Below are 17661 nucleotides of genomic sequence, written 5' to 3' on the forward strand. Positions count from 1 at the left end.
ATAAAGAAAAGTCGAGCGAGCGTTATTATGCATTTTTCTTTTTTTTTCCACCGGTTTCAACAAGTCTTCTAGAAAGACCAAACAAAACTGAGACACAAAGTCCATGTGTCAAAAAAATCTATTACTAGAGTTTTTTTTTTTTTTGGTTTGTCACTTGTCAGGCTAATTCATTCAAGTTCTCTCACTCAACATTGAGATTGAGATTCATGAACCCAAATCATTTCATCTACTATACATATTTTTTTTTATCTATTACCAACATCATACGCGATACTCCCGTGTTGTTTTAGCCTGTTGTTACTCTAATTAGATTTTTAAGCAAATGATCATTCATTCATTCATTGATCAATGGTCGTGATTTTGGTGCCTACCGTGTCCCTTTCGTATAGAAATTAGGGTTTAATTTTGATGGGCAACGACGCGAGTGGATAACAAAACCAGAAATGTGGCAAACAAAATTCCAAAATCTTGATTTATTTTTTTGTTGACTTTTTGGGGTGTGTGTAACTCTTTTCTGTGTAATCATCATCAATAGCAGGGCCAGAGAGACAAATTAAATTAAGGTCAGATGAAAAGAAAAAAAGTACTTCATTGAATTTTTTAAAATGTTCATCTCTATCTTTTGCAAGAAATATACAATTAATCAATTAGTAATCACGTCACGCAAATAAACATAATCATTCAAAATGAAACACCTAACGAATTGACCTACTACATATGTATGAACAAGTTAGCCTAGGTTAATTTTAAAAAATATACAATTAAAAAGAAATGGGCGTTATTTTGTGGCCGCCCATTATGCTAGTGGTAAGCATAGAGCAAGAGCGGCTCCTGCAACGCCTCCTGCAGCGGCAAATGCAGCTCCTAGAACCACAGCAGTAATGGGTGCTATTTTGAGGCAGCCACTTTCACGGGAGAGTCTCCCCAAGATCAGTTTGCACGACTCGTCGGCTTCCTTGTAAAGTGAACAATTGGCTCCTCCTTCTGTGATGCCTTTTTCATTCTACAAACGTCGCATCGCTGGTCAGGTCCAGAGATGAAAATAAATATATATAGCTAACAAGAGTAAAGAGATGCGATACCTTAAGCCTGAAGCTACTCATAGCTCGATTGACAGTGAGAGTATCACCTGGTGATGATAATACTTTAGGGGCATGATCCTTCCATTCGTCTGCAAGCTTTCTAAGAAGAGCAACGCTAGCTTCTAGATGCTCCTTATAGAGAATATCCCAGTGGTTAAAGCAATCAACGTGTTCTGTCACAGACCGGATAGCGATTGCTGCAGCTTCTTTGGCTAGACCAGGATTTCCTGTAACAACAACACCTTCTCCAGCTAATTTCAAAGAAAATGTGAATATCTGTTCCACTGCCTTTCCTCCTGTTGCACTCTCTGGTGCAAAGGCTACTTCTTTCAACAAGGGATAAACTGCCTCAAACCTCTTTGTTGACTGTGCACAAAATATACAGAGACCATGCATGCTTGTGATCAGTATTGGTCCTCCTTTGATATATAAAAATTCGAATACTAGCTAGTGCTTGCTTACCTTTACTCTAGCGGATGAAGCAGGGAATGTAAGCCGCAGCAAGGTCTCAAATGAAGAAGGTGGAATCAGCCGATCTTCCTCCCAAACAGCTCGATTTTACAGAGAAATCACCGTGGGTGGCCTGTCACCATTAATTTTACAGTTCAAAAACTAAAAGAAAAAAAAAACAAAGCACAAATTTGGACACTCTTGGTCCTAGTTCACATAAGGAGGGCCGGGGAAAAAAAGAGAGAAACCTGAGCCAGTATCAAAACTAGAACCGGAAGCTTGTCCTGGCCTTGATACATAGGTGTCCACCTCAGCTCCCGCAAAACAGTAGTAAAAACATCAGGCTTACTACTACGCAATACCAAGGCTAATCCAACAAATGTGGGCACCTAATCGTAAAACAAGGACAAGCAACACAATGGGAGTAGTTAGAGAGAAACAAAAGGTAACAAACTGAATACACAATCGCGAAAAAAGTGAATGCGGTTTTACAGCGTTAGACTCGAGTCCTTGTTGTTCTGATTCCCAATCGGTGAGAATACCATCAAGCGCCCAATCAACGAAATTCAAGGTTGAATCATTTAGAAGATTCTTGATCCAATGGACTGATGTGTCGTAGACAGATACAGGAATAAGACATAATGAAACCTGTTCATCATCCATTAGTTAAGAGAATCATCAGCTTCTTCTAATTAAGCTAGAGACTTTGAAAATCTCACAGAGAAAAAGGGGGGGCTCACATGGTCATTGATCAGCATGGACAAAGGCAATGTCTTTAACAACTTGACCCATATGGTAATGATACTTGGGAAAAAGCCCTCTTAAGATAATAGTAAAATGCCCATAAGTAACGATTGGGAGCACCCTGTGTTAACAACCAACCAACCAACCAACCAACCAACGAAAATATTAAAAAAAAAAAAAATTTGATTTGTGTTGTTAGTGTTATCGATATCGATTAAACAAATGGGATCGAGAGCCAATCTGCATTCACTTACCTTCTTCTCCGTCTTTGCGGCGAGGAAAGCCGCAAGATGAGAGGGATCGATCTTTGCCGCGGCTTCGGATAAAGACAAAATCGGCTTTTCAGTTTCCTCATCCACCATCAGTACACGGAAGACGTTTTTGTTAGCTAGGCTTTCATTCGGAACAATCTTGCTGAAAACGCCGCCATAGGCCCTAAAATCACGGTTGTGATAGTGCTTCGAGACCTTTATCTGCCATCCATCTTCGATGTCGCAGTAATCGGTAGAGGTTTCAGATCCGATCTGAACCATTAGGGGTTTCTAACGATTGAGGTAGGTCCGGTGTGGATAGCCGAAAGCCCTCCTCCTCCTCCCTTAAAACCAATTGAGTTCTCTTTCTAACGACGATTCAAAAAAAAAGTAAAGCGGGGGTAATCTACCTATTATATATACAAGAAACCCTAGTGTATTTGGTAGCCCAAAGCTAGTGAATTGGGCAGGTCCACGTAAGATAGAGAGGCCCAGTAATACTAAAACCTAAAAAAAAAAAAATGATACCCGATCTATCCTTGGATTTTAAAAGTTAGCTTTTTTTTTTTTTTTTTCAGCAAAAATGATTTATATTAATGAATTATAAAAGTCATTACATAAATAGTTTGTTAGCCATATTGGAGGAATAAATTGTTCAAAGTAGAAATTATTATGTGTACAACCATGCTTTGCTAAAATATAAGCAATTTAAAAGTTAGCTATTAACAAAATTTTGTTTTAAACAATATTAAACAAAATATTATTTTTGTAAACAAAATATTTTATTTCAAACAATATTAATAATGTAAAAAGAGAATTATAAAAAAATTAGAAAAATTAATTTTTTAATAATTATGAGGAGATTATATATATATATATATCATAAATTCAAAATTATAATATTATTTACTTATTTTAAATTTTAAGTTATTAATTCTACAAAAAAAATAGAAATGAGATTAAGGAAAATATAAAGTTAATTTTTAATTCTAAATTTTGTAAATACTCACTTTTATATAAACAATTAAACATAGATCATCTCATATTTTTCATCTAACAAAATAATTTACTTAAAAATATTACTTTGAACTTTGTTCTATTGGTAAAACTTTTTTAATGGAACGGTAAGATTAATATGTTGACCCAAAAAAAAGATTAATATATGTGTCTCTTTTTCTTATACTGTATTTTAAAATGTATTATAGTATTTTTTCTATTTTTAATTTAGTTTATCTTTTCACTTTTGAATTATTAGGGATTCGTATGTTATTGTGCTTATAATTTTCTATCATTTCTATATTTATGTCAACTTAATTTTCTTCTAATTTCTCAACCTTGATTGGTTGGTCATATACCCTTTTTGTGCAAACATAAGTGTTATCATTCATTCAATCCCAAAAGGAGATAAGGAGTGGAAGTTCATCAACCTAATGGTTAAACAAAATATGCTAATCAAACACAAGCTTACAACAAACATAGATAGATAGATTATAAAGCATAAATTGTTGTTAATAGATCCATAGGAGGTATTTTATCGACGGAAGATAATTACCCCCAAAATCGAGCGCGTGTGGTATACGCGCGTGCGATTTTTTCTCCCAAAACCTCCACCGCTTGAACCCTAGATCTGCTGTGCGTCTCGCCTCTCCGGTCATCGGCGCTCCTCGCCGTGACCGCGAGAGGGCCCCCGGTTTCTCCGATATGCGGTTAGGCTCTTTCCGGTAGGCGATTTGACGAGTCTGACACCGGAGCTTTGTGGTTTGGCTCATCGGAGGCTCCATCTGTAGAAGAAAAGGCGTCGGCTTACCTGAAATTTAACTTTTGACTTAGGCGACTTCACCTCCTCGGTTCTCTCGCGCATCCTCCGGTTTGTTTTGAAGACGACAAATCTGATGTTGTGAGGCTCCTCACGGTGCTATTTTGGCGATGGTCTTGCGCTTCGTGGCTGTCGCGTAGCTGCTCAAGCGGCGGTTGGTTTTCTTCTCTAGCGAGTGGTTTGGTGGGGGTGGGGTTTTCTATCAGCTCACCTCTCCTTCCTGTTGGCGTGCGGTGGCTCTTCTACAGTGGTGGTCCGACGGTGCTCTGTTTCTCCGTCAGGCGCAGGGATGCTTCGGCTTTCTTTCCCTCTGCGGCTACCACTTGTCTTCACCCTCTGTGTCTTTTCTCCCGCCCCGTGTTAGTAGTCGTTGGTTTCCCTGGCTCGCTTTGCCTCTGTCGAGTGTTTGATGCATTAGGCCAGGTTGTTAGTGCTTTGGAATCAACCTCCGGATGTTTCGATCTTCTGCTTCTGTCTTCACTGGGGGTTTTGGGCTAGCTATGTCTGTCATTTGTTGTGGCTTGTCTTATAGGGCCGGCTTCTCTAACTTCTTCAAGTCACATTCGACTTCATTCCTCAGCTCATCTCCCAAGCCAAAGGTGTTGATTGATGATGATGACTGGTACTTTCCGAGACTTGTTTTGCTTCTGCAGGTAACTTGTGAGTTTCGTTTTGGAGGGAGTTGTTGGCTCTGCTTGATCAAGGGTTTGAGGCTTCCCGGCGTCGCGGTAGCTAGCTGTATCTCCATGCATCTCCTTAACATGTCACACCTGTTTTTCGCCTTAGCGCTCAAGTTAATTGCTTCCTTCGCTGCAAATATCTTCGGCCTTTGTTCCAGCCTCTTCGGATTAGTGTGTCCCTAGTTTCAAGCTTCGAAAAATCTCAAAGTGTTTTTAGTGTTTGATCATGTGAGATGCTGGTGCTAGTATGGCTTTTTGCGGATGTGAAGTTGCTAGGCTCTGTACTACTGACTCCAAAGGGGGCTTAGGATGGACTTAGTAGAGTGAGTAAGCATTGCCTGCCTCATTAAGCTCGGTGGTTTCGCAGTCACTTGCTTGTCTCGGGCTACCATTGAACGGACTGCTTCCTTGCTACTCGATCAAACGCTTTGCATCTTTGTCATATTTTTCATTGTTGTTTTGATTTCTAGGCTCTCTTTAGGGATTCGTTTTTATCTTGCATCAAACTGTCTTCTACCATTATCATTATGCTAATGGTTTGAATTTGATGATTTGGTGCAAGAATGTGGTATGCTTCCATGTTTTTTATTCTTTTTTTGGCATGGGACCATGTAATAAGTTATGCTTAATTGTGTAACTCAAACTTTCATTGTGAAATGAATATTTACATTCTTATCAAAAAAAAGATCCATAGGAGGTCGGAGACTGTGACACCCTGGTTTGCGGATATGTTTGAAAGAATATATTTGGCCATCTATGCCACCAAAGAGCATTTATCTTTTCGATTAATGATCCTGAGAGAACTCCAGAGTTAAGCGTGCTTGAGCTGGAGTAGTTTCAGTAAGGATGATCTTTCGAGAACTGGTTGTCGGAACTGTGCGAGTGAGAACAAAACACAAGAAAATATCATATGGTAATTTGTAGGGTCTCTAAACAAGTATTTAAAGCCTCTCAGACGTAACAAACCGGCCGTCGGATATGGGTGAGCCAAGAGCAGACATGAGGCCCACTAAGAAATATGGGCCGGGGACCACTAAGGAAGGTGGGCCCGTGGACATGGGGCTCACTAAGCAATATAGCAGTCGGGGTGTTCTAGAGACACAAGATACATCATGGTGTGTCAAAGACACTTCATCGAATACATTAGAAAATTTAATATTAGTTACTATTAAAAGAATTTGTGATGTTAGAAAAAGGTCTTTAGTATCATTGGTTGTCGGAGCAAGCCATTTTGAGATAGCTAAAAGACGTGAACATGTTCTCTCCACACATGAGGAGGGCAGAGCCGAGGTTCTCTCTATGGTGCTGGAGGTTGGACGCAAGGTTATCTCCCTAAAGGAGGAAGGTGGAGCTAAGGTTTTTATCATGGTGGAGGAGGTTGGACGTTTATCTCCATAAGGGAGGAGAGCGGAGCCGAGGTTCTCTCCATAGTTGGTTATACACTATTTTTATTTGAAATGTTTTAGTAATTAAAAAAACTATGCAAAAGTGTAAATACAAAGAAATATAATAGTTGGTTTAATGTATGGTAGTAAAAAATATATTAGGAATATTTCTGTTTGGTGCAGAGCTAGCAAAGGTTTGTAATAAGATAACAAATCTTTCACACGTTTTTTTTCTTAATCCATGGCTTGTGATGTTGATGGATGATTCGTCTCGTTGCAGATCAAAAAGGCGTGTGAGAAATGCCAGCACCCATAGCTTGTATACACAACCAGACATGTATAAGCTTTAGATTCTTTGTTTCAAGTTATTGTCTTCTTTAATTCAACTTCAAAGACTTGTGTTCATGGGATATTTATGGTTTTTGCAAAGGAGAAGAAGAAGATGCCCACAGGCATGCCTGTTAGTCCGCAAAACTAAGCGGAGCGGACATGAGCATTGTTACGTCGCCTGCCGTCCGTGGCAGACCTGTCCGCGACGGATCACTGAAAAGATGGGACCATCACGGTCAGTCCGTTTGGGCGCGGATATACTCGTTTGACATCTTTAAGTACAGTTTTAAAATTTTACCAATCACAAAAACTTTACTAAAATTAAAAATTTTACTTTTAGCTCTTCACCTTACAGATTTTCTGTATAGAGCTTTGACAACATTACCCATGTGTTTAATTAGATTTTTTTTTTTTTTTTTTGGTGCTCATATTTTAATGTGCCAACATGAATAATTCTTTCAAAGATTTTTTAAATTTAAATTTAGTAAGTATGATAACAAACAATGTTTTGATTCACATTAGGCGGGCGTGAGTCTAATTTTAATAAATCCGAACAGTAATCAAATTAATTGATCGGAATACTGTAGTAGCTATCACCGCCCCAAGTCAAAAAGGATAATCTTTTATGGCACTGTGGCTGCGATGAACTCTCCCAAGTTTTTCCTTTGACCTGACTATTCATATATTAACAATATTTACAAGTTAGCTTGGACCAGCCCTAGATCCCAAGTTAATATTTATAAGTTTGCTTGGACCAGCCCTAGCTAGATCCCAAACTTTGTGGCTATAATATACGAAACCCGGCCCCATTTATGCTAGTGGTAAGCATATAGAGCTAGTGCGGCTCCTGCAACGCTTCCTGCAGCAGCTAGAACCACAGCGGTAATGGGTGCTATATTGAAGCGGCCACTTTCACGGGAGAGTCTCCCCAAGATCAGTTTGCACGACTTGTCAGCTTCGTTGTAAAGTGAACAATTGGCTCCTCCTTCAGTGATGCCTTTTTCATTCTACAAACGTGGCATCGCAGGTCAGGTCCAGAGATGAAAATACAACTGAGTGGAGGTATATAGTAGGCTAAGAAGAGTAAAGAGAGGTGATACCTGAAGCCTGAAGCTACTCATAGCTCGATTGACAGCGAGAGTATCACCTGGTGATGATAATAATTTAGGGGAATGATCCTTCCATTCGTCTGCAAGCTTTCTAAGAAGAGCAACGCTAGCTTCTAAATAATCCTCATAGAGAATATCCCAGTGGTTAAAGCAATCAACGTGTTCTGTCACAGACCGGATAGCGATTGCTGCAGCTTCCTTGGCTAGACCAGGATTTCCTGTAACAACAACACCTTCTCCAGCTAATTTCAAAGAAAATGTGAATATCTGTTCCACTGCCTTTCCTCCTGTTGCAGTCTCTGGTGCAAGGGCTACTTCTTTCAACAAGGGATAAATTGCCTCAAACCTCTTTGTTGACTGTGCACAAAATATACAGAGACCATGCATGCTTGTGATCAGTATTGGTCCTCCTTTGATATATAAAAATTCCAATACTAGCTAGTGCTTGCTTACCTTTACTCTAGCAGATGAAGCAGGGAATGTAAGCCGCAGCAAGGTCTCAAATGAAGAAGGTGGAATCAGCCGCTCTTCCTCCCAAACAGCTCGATTTACAAGTATGGTCTGAGCCTCTGTATTTGACAAAATGCTGATTTAAAATTAAGAAACAAGATCAGATGGTTCTTGTACATAACATAATAAAATAAATATACAGCAGAGAGAGGAGATGTATCACGAGAAGAATAAGTAAGTAGTTGGACTCACATCTCAACAAATTGCAGGATGAGATCAATAGAGCGAGGGCGGCGGCGCTTGTAACTGCCGACTAGTGGTAACAAGACATGAGCCCATGAATACAAGCCAGCAGAGAAATCACCGTGGGTGGCCTGTCACCAATAATTTACAGTTCAAAAACTTAAAAAAAAAACAAAGCACAAATAAGGACACTGTTGGTCCTAGTTCACATAAGGAGGGCCGGGGAAAAAAAGAGAGAAACCTGAGCCAGCATCCAAACTAGAACCGGAAGCGTGTCCTGGCCTTGATACCTAGGTCTCACCCTCAGCATCCGCAAAACAGTAGTAACAATATTAGGATTACTACAGCGCAATAGCAAGGCTAATTCAACAAATTTGGCCACCTAATCATAAAACAATGGACAAGCAACACAATAAATGGAGTTAGAGAAACAAAGGTAACTAACTGAATAAACGCATTCAATCAGATCACACATAGATGGCAAAATATGCGAAAGGGAAAAAAAGTGAATGCGTTTTACAGCTTTAGAATCGAGTCCTTGTTGTGCTGATTCCCAATCGGTGAGAATGCGATCAAGCGCCCAAGTAACAAAATTCAAGTGTTCATAAATTTTAGGCTGCTTGATCCAATCGGCTAATGTGTCGTAGACAGATATAGGAATATGACATAATGAAAGCTGTTCATCCATTAGTTAAGAGAATCATCAGCTTCAAGAATAGACATTTGATATTTGAAAATCTCAAAAAAAAAAAAAAGCTCACATGGATCAGCAGCTTGGACAAAGGCAATTCCTTTAACATCTTCACCCATGGTAATGATACTTGGGAAAAAGCTTTCTCAAGGTAAAAGTAAAATCTCCATAAGTCCTGTGTTAACAAACAACCAACCAACGACAATAATGAAAATTAAATTGATTTGTGTGTTATATCTATCGATCGGTTAAACAAATGGATGGAGCCAATCTGCATTCACTTACCTTCTCGTGGACGAGGAAAGCCGCAAGATGAGAGGGATCGATCTTTGCCGCGGCTTCGGAAAAAGACAGAATCGGCTTTTCAGTTTCCTCATCCAACGTCATGAGTACACGGAAGGCGTTTTTGTTGTTAGCTAGGCTTTCATTCGGATCAATCTTTCTGGCCACAAAATTAACCAAGCCTTGGTTGTAGTAGCGCTTCGTTACCATTACCTGCCATCCATCGTGGATGTCGCAGTAATCGGTAGAGGTTTCAGATCCGATCTGAACCATTAGGTTTTCTTCTAACGATTCTCGCTTTTTTTCCCCTCTTAATTCTCCCTCCGGTCCGGTCCGGTGTGGAAAGCCCTCCTCCTCCCTTAAAACCTCGATGTGTTTTTTTCTAACGACGATTCAAAAAAGTAAAGCGGGGGGTATATATACAAGAAACCCTTAGTGTATTTGGTAGCCCGCACAAAGGTAGTGAATTGGGCAGGTCCATGTAAGAAAGAGAGGCCCAGTAATACTAAAAGCTAAGAAAAAAAAAAAAGGGGTACACGGTCCATTTAATAGAATAAACAACAAGCAAAGGGAAGCAGGGCGCCAATCGAAGAAGACTCTCTCTCGCTCTCAGAGACTCTAGTCTCGCAGTACTAGCAGCAGTGAATGAGAGGATAAGAAAAAATCTGATAAACAATAAAAAAAAAAAAGGCTTCTCTCTCTCTTTCTCTCTTTACTCCTCCTATCTCTCTCTCAGAGACAGAGACAGAGACTAGTGTCGCCGGCCGGCGGGCCTCCCTATATGATGGCCGTCTCATTAGCAAATAGCTGCTTCTCCTTCCTGAATGCCTCCGTGAAACTTCAATCTTCTTCATCCTTGTCTTCACCGTGCTGCTTCGTTTCCGCGTCGCAGTCTCCACGAGCATCCAAGCATCATCTTAAGAGGAAATCCTCGAGGTCTGATTCATCTCCTCCTTTATTAAGCAACCCTGCTGAGGTAACAAAGCCTTTTTCTATTTTCTTTTTATTATTATTATTATGATAAAATATGCCTAATTTTTTTTTGTCTTGTGGGGGGGGGGGGGGGGTTCCAATTCCTATTTTATGATTCTCTATCTATCTATCTATCTATCTATCTTCTTTGACAAAATCAGAACCAGAACCAGAGGAAGAATCAGGCGGGTCGAGATGAGAGTTGTAATAGTAGTAATAATGCTCATCAAACAATGGCATTCAAGGCCTTTGGCTCTCCCAAAAAGGATAAGAAAGATGCTGCTGCTCTTTCTCACCAACAGACTACTGATCCTGCCAAGATTCACGATGCATCCTTTCTCAATGCCGTTGTCAAAGTAGGCTGCTTTCACATATCTCTTCTTTATTATTATTTCGGGGGGCTTCCTTCAAAATTCCCTTTTTTTTTACAGAGAAATATTACTACTCTCACCACTCTGTTTGCTTATTTGAGTTCTCATCAGTCTTTCAACCCGTCCTTGTTTTTGCAGGTTTATTGCACTCATACTGCGCCTGATTACTCCCTCCCATGGCAGAAGCAGAGACAATTTACTAGCACTGGCAGGCAACTTTTCCATTTACCCCTCATCTAGTCTTATCTTATTGTCCCTTTTAAGCATGTTATGATGTTGTGTTCCATGAGTTTGATAGTTCATTATTGGGCAGTGCTTTTATGATCGGAGATGGCAAGCTCTTGACCAATGCTCATTGTGTCGAACACGACACCCAGGTTTACTTTCCTTCTCCAACTTCTTTTTTTTTCTCCCCTTTTCTTATGATGATTCCATTCCATCACCTTCTCATGACTTAACTTTTCTTTTGATCAGGTTAAAGTTAAGAGAAGGGGAGATGACAGAAAATATGTGGCTAAGGTTTGCTTTGCATCTCCTCTTACTTGCCCTGCAGATTCCTCTCTTTGCAGTATTTGCGTTTGAGATCTTCTGCTTTCAGTTTGTTCCATCAATAATGCTCCGAAACTAGATTTTTGTTTCTTCCTCTGCTAAGTTCAACTATACATGTACCTACCTACCTATCTCTCTATACACTTGAAAGTAACTTCCCTTTTATTTCCACTGCCCGCCCAGGTTTTAGTTAGAGGTGTGGACTGTGACATTGCTTTGCTCTCAGTAGAAAGCGAGGATTTCTGGAAAGGTGCTGAACCTCTGCGCCTTGGCCATTTACCCCGCCTTCAGGTTTCATCTTTTCTTCAGATATATATATTTTTATATTTGTATTTCTTATTCTTCGAGTTCACTTCTCTAGATATATTTTAACAACACATTTGACGGCCTAGATGAGTAATAATGAACAAACAAAAAAGAACAAACAACCACATCTTTTACTCTAGAAACATAATATTACAGAATGTAATATGCTGTTCATCTTGGTGGTGTGCGATATAGGATCAGTATGTGGTCTCAATGAAGCCTCCACCTGAGAATGTTTTACATACTCCATTTATAAATAAAAGGCTTAAGATGTGCCTCCCTGTTTTTTAGTTCTAACTATTTATCTGAACATAGCTTGTTGTTCATATGGCTTTGATATGCAGGATTCAGTAACTGTCGTGGGATATCCTCTTGGAGGAGATACAATCTCTGTTACAAAAGGGGTTGTATCACGTATAGAGGTTTCCCGATATCTTTGGCTTTGCTTTTTTGCCACTATTTTCGTGTTGACGATTCTAAAAACTTTTCCTCGTTGAAATTGTTTTGGCAATGCAGGTAACATCATATGCTCATGGATCATCCGACTTGCTTGGAATTCAAATTGACGCTGCAATAAATCCAGGTCAGTGGATCCTTTCTTTCCTTTTGTTCCCTAGTATCTTGCACTTTTTTTGTAGAAAACTTGCATATGACTTGTTCTTTTCTGTAGCATGTTTTTCACTAGAATTGCTTCTGAGAACCCTCATCAGTATTACTGTGATAGCCACTTCTTATACTTGTTAGATTGTAGGGAATAGTGGCGGCCCTGCATTCAATGACCAGGGGGAATGTATTGGAGTAGCATTTCAGGTATTTGCTTTGGAATTTTCAGGAATAGGGTACCTGTTTTTGGTTTTCTTTCCGAACCTATGCCTCACAAGAGATTTCCTCTAGGTTTACAGATCTGAAGAAACTGAAAATATTGGTTATGTGATTCCAACAACAGTTGTTTCTCACTTTTTGACTGACTATGAGAGGAACGGAAAATACACTGGTAATAGTTTCATATTGTTCTACTGCAAGACCATTACCTTCTAGTTGGCCTTTCTGTTTTTTATACTTAAAAAAGATATTTCTCTTGCAGGTTACCCTTGCCTTGGAGTATTGCTGCAGAAATTGGAGAATCCAGCTCTGCGGGAGTGCCTCAAAGTTCCTACAAATGAGGTAGACTTGCTTTGTTAGTTTGCCTGTCTTTTTTCAGACAGAGATTTTGCCAATATAATGTTGGAGGATATTGAGAGTCTACACTTAAAAGTGATGTAACCTTAATTTTGTAGGGGGTGCTGGTGCGAAGAGTTGAACCTACATCTGATGCAAGTAAAGTCCTGAAAGAGGTAAAGAGCATGGATCATAGAATTGTTGCTCTACCGAATTTCTACAGTCGAATCTTCTCATCCTTGATTTCTGGTATTACCTGACGAGTACTAATTGTTAAATCAGGGAGATGTGATTGTAAGTTTTGATGATCTACACGTGGGATGTGAAGGAACTGTACCCTTCCGATCCAGCGAACGCATAGCATTCCGTTATCTCATCAGTCAAAAGTAAATAGCTGATCTTTTCCAGGGATGTATTAACTTCCTCCACTTATTCTCATACTTGCCTTCTATTTCACTGATCAGATTTGCAGGTGACGTCGCGGAGCTTGGTATCATTAGAGCAGGAGAACATAAGAAAGTTCAAGTAGTTCTAAGGCCACGAGTGCACCTGGTACAACTCTCTGCATCTACCATTTCTAAGCATTTTGCGCTTCATGCCTAGTAAGCTAATTGCCAGTACTTCAATGCCTTTTTGTGCTTTTAAATAGGTACCGTACCATATTGATGGAGGTCAGCCATCATACATTATAGTTGCTGGTTTGGTGTTTACTCCGCTCTCAGAACCGCTGATAGAGTATGTTTTCCTCAGCTTGCTAAGATACATAAGTAAACCGAAACTTTCTCATTGTTTCCCAAATGCATAACTGTTTTCTTCTTTTTTCTTTTTATTGTATCAACAGGGAGGAGTGCGAGGACACCATAGGCGTAAGCTCACTTTACTTATCCTTAACTGTTAATTTAATTTATAAATCCACTATAACAGTTCTTGCATTCTCAGCTTGAGTTTGTTCCTTCCAATTTGTAGTTGAAATTATTAACAAAGGCACGCTACTCTGTGGCAAGGTTCAGAGGAGAACAAATCGTCATCCTATCACAGGTAAGCCCTCAGAGGATAATGAGTTCTTTATTCCATGTGCATTTTGGTCTGGTGAGTGCAACACTAATTTAGTAATTCACTCACTCTGACAAGCATATCTGTAGGTGTTGGCAAATGAAGTAAACATCGGCTATGAGGACATGAATAACCAGCAGGTCCTGAAGTTTAATGGAATTCCTATAAGAAACATCCATCATTTGGCACACCTCATTGACATGTGCAAAGATAAGTATCTAGTTTTTGAGTTCGAAGACAACTATGTCGCTGTGTTGGAGAGAGAAGCTTCAAATTCTGCTTCCTTGTGCATCCTTAAAGATTATGGAATCCCATCAGAAAGATCTGCAGATCTGCTCGAGCCATATGTAGATCCTAGAGATGACACCCAAGCACTTGACCAAGGTATCGGAGACAGCCCTGTGTCTAATCTGGAAATCGGCTTTGATGGACTCGTGTGGGCATAAATTGTTCAAAAAAGGCGTCCGCAGATGGAAGCCACTGAAAGCCCACACAGCTTCCCATAACATATGGGAAAGCTCTCAGCTTCATTCTCATTCATAAGGTCTTGAGCTGTTCCAAATTTAGTGAATTCTTTCTTCAAACCTCTAGGGATTGAGTTTTATGGAAAGTTGACCATAAGAATGCACATTGTGTTCACATGAGTGTACTGAGAAACACATTGCAAGAATCTTGACCAAGATCAACAAATGATTCAATGTTTGATTTTGATGAGAAATGAAATGCAGCAATGTCTGCAGTGAATCACACTGCTTCCTTTTTTTTTTTTTACCACTTGCATTGTCTTCATTAACTGACAATAAACCTAAGATTGTTGCAGATCAGGAAAAAGCATAACAAGAAGTTAAAAGCTGGCAGTCACTTCTGTTATATCAAATCAGGAGAGAGCTTCACGGGACTCTACTTTGTTTATCTTTTAAATTACTTGTTTAATTTATTCAGCATATCAAAACATACAAACAAACACTCCGACACAAATCAAAACCCGACAAATCCATATTTCATGTGCTCTGCCCTAAACTAGAGGTCCACAACCTAACCCACCAATCTTGTCTTTTACCTCCTCTATAGCTGTATAGTATACCTTTTTCTTCTTCAATTTGTCATTCTTTTTTTTTCTTTTTACCTCTCACAAACATACTTAGACCATCATTAGTGGAGTAACCCACTATAGTTACTCTCACATTAATTAATTATATAAATAATCATAAATTAAGTAAAGCAACCCTAAAAGAACTTAAGCAAAATCAACCTATTATTAGAGAACCCCAAAAAAGTTACTCAAGGCATATTTTACCTTATTAGTGTTTTACACTTGTTTAATTGGTTAAAATTTGGACCTATACACACTGATTCCTTTGAGTGTAGTTGTTGTTTGGTCAAGCCAAAGTGTAGCTTGATTCTGCCACATTGGCCGGTGATGTTGAGTGAATGTAGACAAACTCTAGGGATTTCCCGGATGGCAATGAGTGCATCCAAGAGGGTAGACCGAACGAATTGCATGATCTCGAGAGCCCCCAGATTGGTCCATATAGATTCTTGATCGAAAGGTTGAGACTTTTCAGAGGTCTAGAAGATTTGTTAATCACAGTTGTTGAGTATCTGTAGTAAGTCCTTCCCTTTGAGACACATGAACCAGTTACCTTCTGAACTATAGCCACTGGACCAGAAGCTGTACAACAAGTAAACAACAGAGTCAAGCCTCTGTTTAAATAGTAACTGGTCTTCGGACCACAGGAGCAGGAACCGCTGCAGGGACACAACCAAAAATCAATTAAGCAAGCTACTTTTGAGGTCCAAACTTCATCTCAAGGACATTGCAATTTCAGACACAAACCTGGAAGAAACTGGTTATAACCGGAATGACCACTGTTGAGACGACGACAAAGAAAATAAAAGACTAGTAGTGTGTAACATTCTTGTCTCCCTTGCTTACTTTTCTCGTAGAGGACGACGACAAAGTAAATAAAAGACCAGCAGTTTTTATCAAAGAGAAATATAATTTCATAAACTTTGCAGATCAAAGTGAAAACAACAATGCTGGCTAAATACCTCATTAGCAAGCCTTTCACCCATTTTATCAACACCATCAAATGTCAACGTTGCACTATTACTCTCGCTACCTGCTTCATCAGTTTCATCAAAATCAAAACAACATTCTTTGGAGTTTGAAGTGAAACAAACCAGAGCAAAAGCAAATGACAGCAACCAAACTGTTTTAACCCGACATTTACATCAAAAGAGCAACCAAATATCTAATTAGGGCTGTTGTTTTAAGTTGTCCTTATCAACTGTTGGTTGCTCAGCAACCTCTTGATTCCCAAATCAAAAGCTACTTCACAACATACACATTCACATAAATCATTGACACCCAACCCAAGTACTTTTTTTAATGTAATTATGAGAGGCGACGACATTGAATCTAATTAAGTCTATACGCCCCTGTTTTGATGTTAGACTTAATTATGAGAGGCGACGACATACAAATAGAATCGGAGAGAAAGATACCCAACATACCTTCGTTTTCTAGAGATGAAGCCGCCAGAGGCTAAGACGGAGGAGGTTTAACGGGGGAACATGATGGTTATATTGATCGAGCATCCAAATCGAGTAGATTATGATCGATACACCGATGAAAGCTTGGAGAAAATTCAGGATCTTGAGAACAGAAGCGAATAAGACATGACAACAATTGTGATTGGAAGCCGATCCGTAAACAAATCGGTGTCAATCACCAAAACCCTCGAGTTTAATCGATTTTTCCGGATTTGAAGTGAATCTATCGCCGATTCACCGTTAACCTCAAGAGAGAAATGAGAAAGGGTCGCGAAAGAGAGAGAAGAAAATGAAAAAAAAAAAAAATTTATATTTATCCGACAACCAACCAAAATTTGACACGTACCGTTCCTTATGGGTTGCTTCCGCTCCTTCCTGGAGAAGCGATTCTCGCATTTTAGACAATATTATTAGATTTTTTAATTTTTTTTCGGACATAAATAAGAAAGCAACCAACTGAGTAACTCTCAGTAATCATGCTCTTAGAGAAGCAGAGAGACACATAACACATTCTTTCACAGTAACCTGTAACCATGAGCGTCTCTCTGTTACTCGCCTTCACCGTTCTATCACTCTGTTTACACACTTCAACATCCGAGTTCCTACAGTTTCAGCTATCCACCATATCAGCTGCACCTTCGTTTTTACCTGAAGCTCCAACGAGTTTCTCAGCATCTCCTCCGGCAATGTCTCCAGATGTCTCCCCTCTGTTCCCAACTCCAGGTTCGAGCGAGATGTCTCCTTCCCCGTCAGAAGCTTCAGTAATGCCGACAATCCCTTCAAGCCTTAGTCCACCGAACCCGGATGCTGTCTCTCCTGATCCTCTGCTCGAATTTTCTCCAGTCGGGTCCCCTCTCCCTGCTTCATCATCAGTTAGTTTGGTATCATCACCACTCTCCTCTCTGCTTCTTGTCTTCCTCATGTCTTTCTGCAGTTTCTAGTAATCAGATGGGAAACAGCGAGCGAGTAAGCAAGCCCTCTAGACATCTTCTACAAACAAAAGAAAAAAAGAATGTATTCTTCTTATCTTACTTACACTCTGTTTCGTTCTGGATTTTTCATGTAATATTATTAGTATAGCTTTTAAAATTGTTCGAGTGTGAGATTTGCTCGTAAAGCAATCTGCAATTTGGGATGGTGCAGTTGTTGTACTTTGTAACAGTGATATATATGTGTTTGTTTT

At 39.6% G+C, this 17661-nt stretch overlaps 3 protein-coding genes, 1 long non-coding RNA gene and 1 pseudogene across 5 annotated transcripts; 2 read left to right on the top strand and 3 right to left on the bottom strand.

Annotated features, from left to right (window-relative positions):
• Nucleotides 1–659: 659 nt before the first annotated feature.
• LOC104788717 (uncharacterized) lies at nucleotides 660–2809 on the bottom strand (annotated as a pseudogene). Its single transcript, XR_015558259.1, has 7 exons — nucleotides 2531–2809; nucleotides 2338–2397; nucleotides 2025–2180; nucleotides 1781–1921; nucleotides 1545–1694; nucleotides 1083–1448; nucleotides 660–1003 (listed from the first exon to the last, which is right to left on the bottom strand). The product of XR_015558259.1 is annotated as an uncharacterized LOC104788717 (transcript).
• Nucleotides 2810–7191: 4382 nt separating this feature from the next.
• Nucleotides 7192–9899, bottom strand: LOC104784499 (uncharacterized). The gene is made up of 8 exons (XM_010509527.2): nucleotides 9517–9899; nucleotides 9302–9406; nucleotides 9061–9216; nucleotides 8782–8922; nucleotides 8550–8671; nucleotides 8301–8433; nucleotides 7839–8204; nucleotides 7192–7745 (listed from the first exon to the last, which is right to left on the bottom strand). Exons 1-8 carry the CDS (start codon nucleotides 9784–9786, stop codon nucleotides 7554–7556), a joined length of 1485 nt encoding a protein of 494 aa, XP_010507829.1. The 5' UTR covers nucleotides 9787–9899; the 3' UTR covers nucleotides 7192–7553.
• Nucleotides 9900–10060: 161 nt separating this feature from the next.
• LOC109124479 (protease Do-like 2, chloroplastic) lies at nucleotides 10061–14640 on the top strand. The gene is made up of 18 exons (XM_010509528.3): nucleotides 10061–10489; nucleotides 10647–10841; nucleotides 10995–11068; nucleotides 11170–11233; nucleotides 11331–11375; nucleotides 11589–11696; nucleotides 12056–12133; nucleotides 12228–12294; nucleotides 12463–12521; nucleotides 12606–12705; nucleotides 12796–12875; nucleotides 12989–13045; nucleotides 13152–13255; nucleotides 13334–13421; nucleotides 13519–13604; nucleotides 13711–13735; nucleotides 13836–13907; nucleotides 14012–14640. The coding sequence occupies exons 1-18, from the start codon at nucleotides 10295–10297 to the stop codon at nucleotides 14366–14368; spliced, it is 1854 nt and encodes a 617-aa protein (XP_010507830.1). The 5' UTR covers nucleotides 10061–10294; the 3' UTR covers nucleotides 14369–14640.
• Nucleotides 14641–15159: 519 nt separating this feature from the next.
• On the bottom strand, nucleotides 15160–16750 carry LOC147943109 (uncharacterized). The gene is made up of 4 exons (XR_015598164.1): nucleotides 16440–16750; nucleotides 15975–16045; nucleotides 15760–15857; nucleotides 15160–15671 (listed from the first exon to the last, which is right to left on the bottom strand). It is a non-coding gene; the product is annotated as an uncharacterized LOC147943109 (long non-coding RNA).
• A 30-nt stretch (nucleotides 16751–16780) lies between these two features.
• LOC104784502 (classical arabinogalactan protein 26-like) lies at nucleotides 16781–17618 on the top strand. Its single transcript, XM_010509529.3, has one exon. The coding sequence runs from the start codon at nucleotides 17012–17014 to the stop codon at nucleotides 17417–17419; it is 408 nt and encodes a 135-aa protein (XP_010507831.1). The 5' UTR covers nucleotides 16781–17011; the 3' UTR covers nucleotides 17420–17618.
• The last annotated feature ends 43 nt before the right edge of the window (nucleotides 17619–17661 follow it).

Source organism: Camelina sativa, chromosome 5, assembly GCF_030686135.1.
Source record: "Camelina sativa cultivar CO46 ecotype springtype chromosome 5, ASM3068613v1".
Classification (NCBI taxonomy): domain Eukaryota; kingdom Viridiplantae; phylum Streptophyta; class Magnoliopsida; order Brassicales; family Brassicaceae; genus Camelina; species Camelina sativa.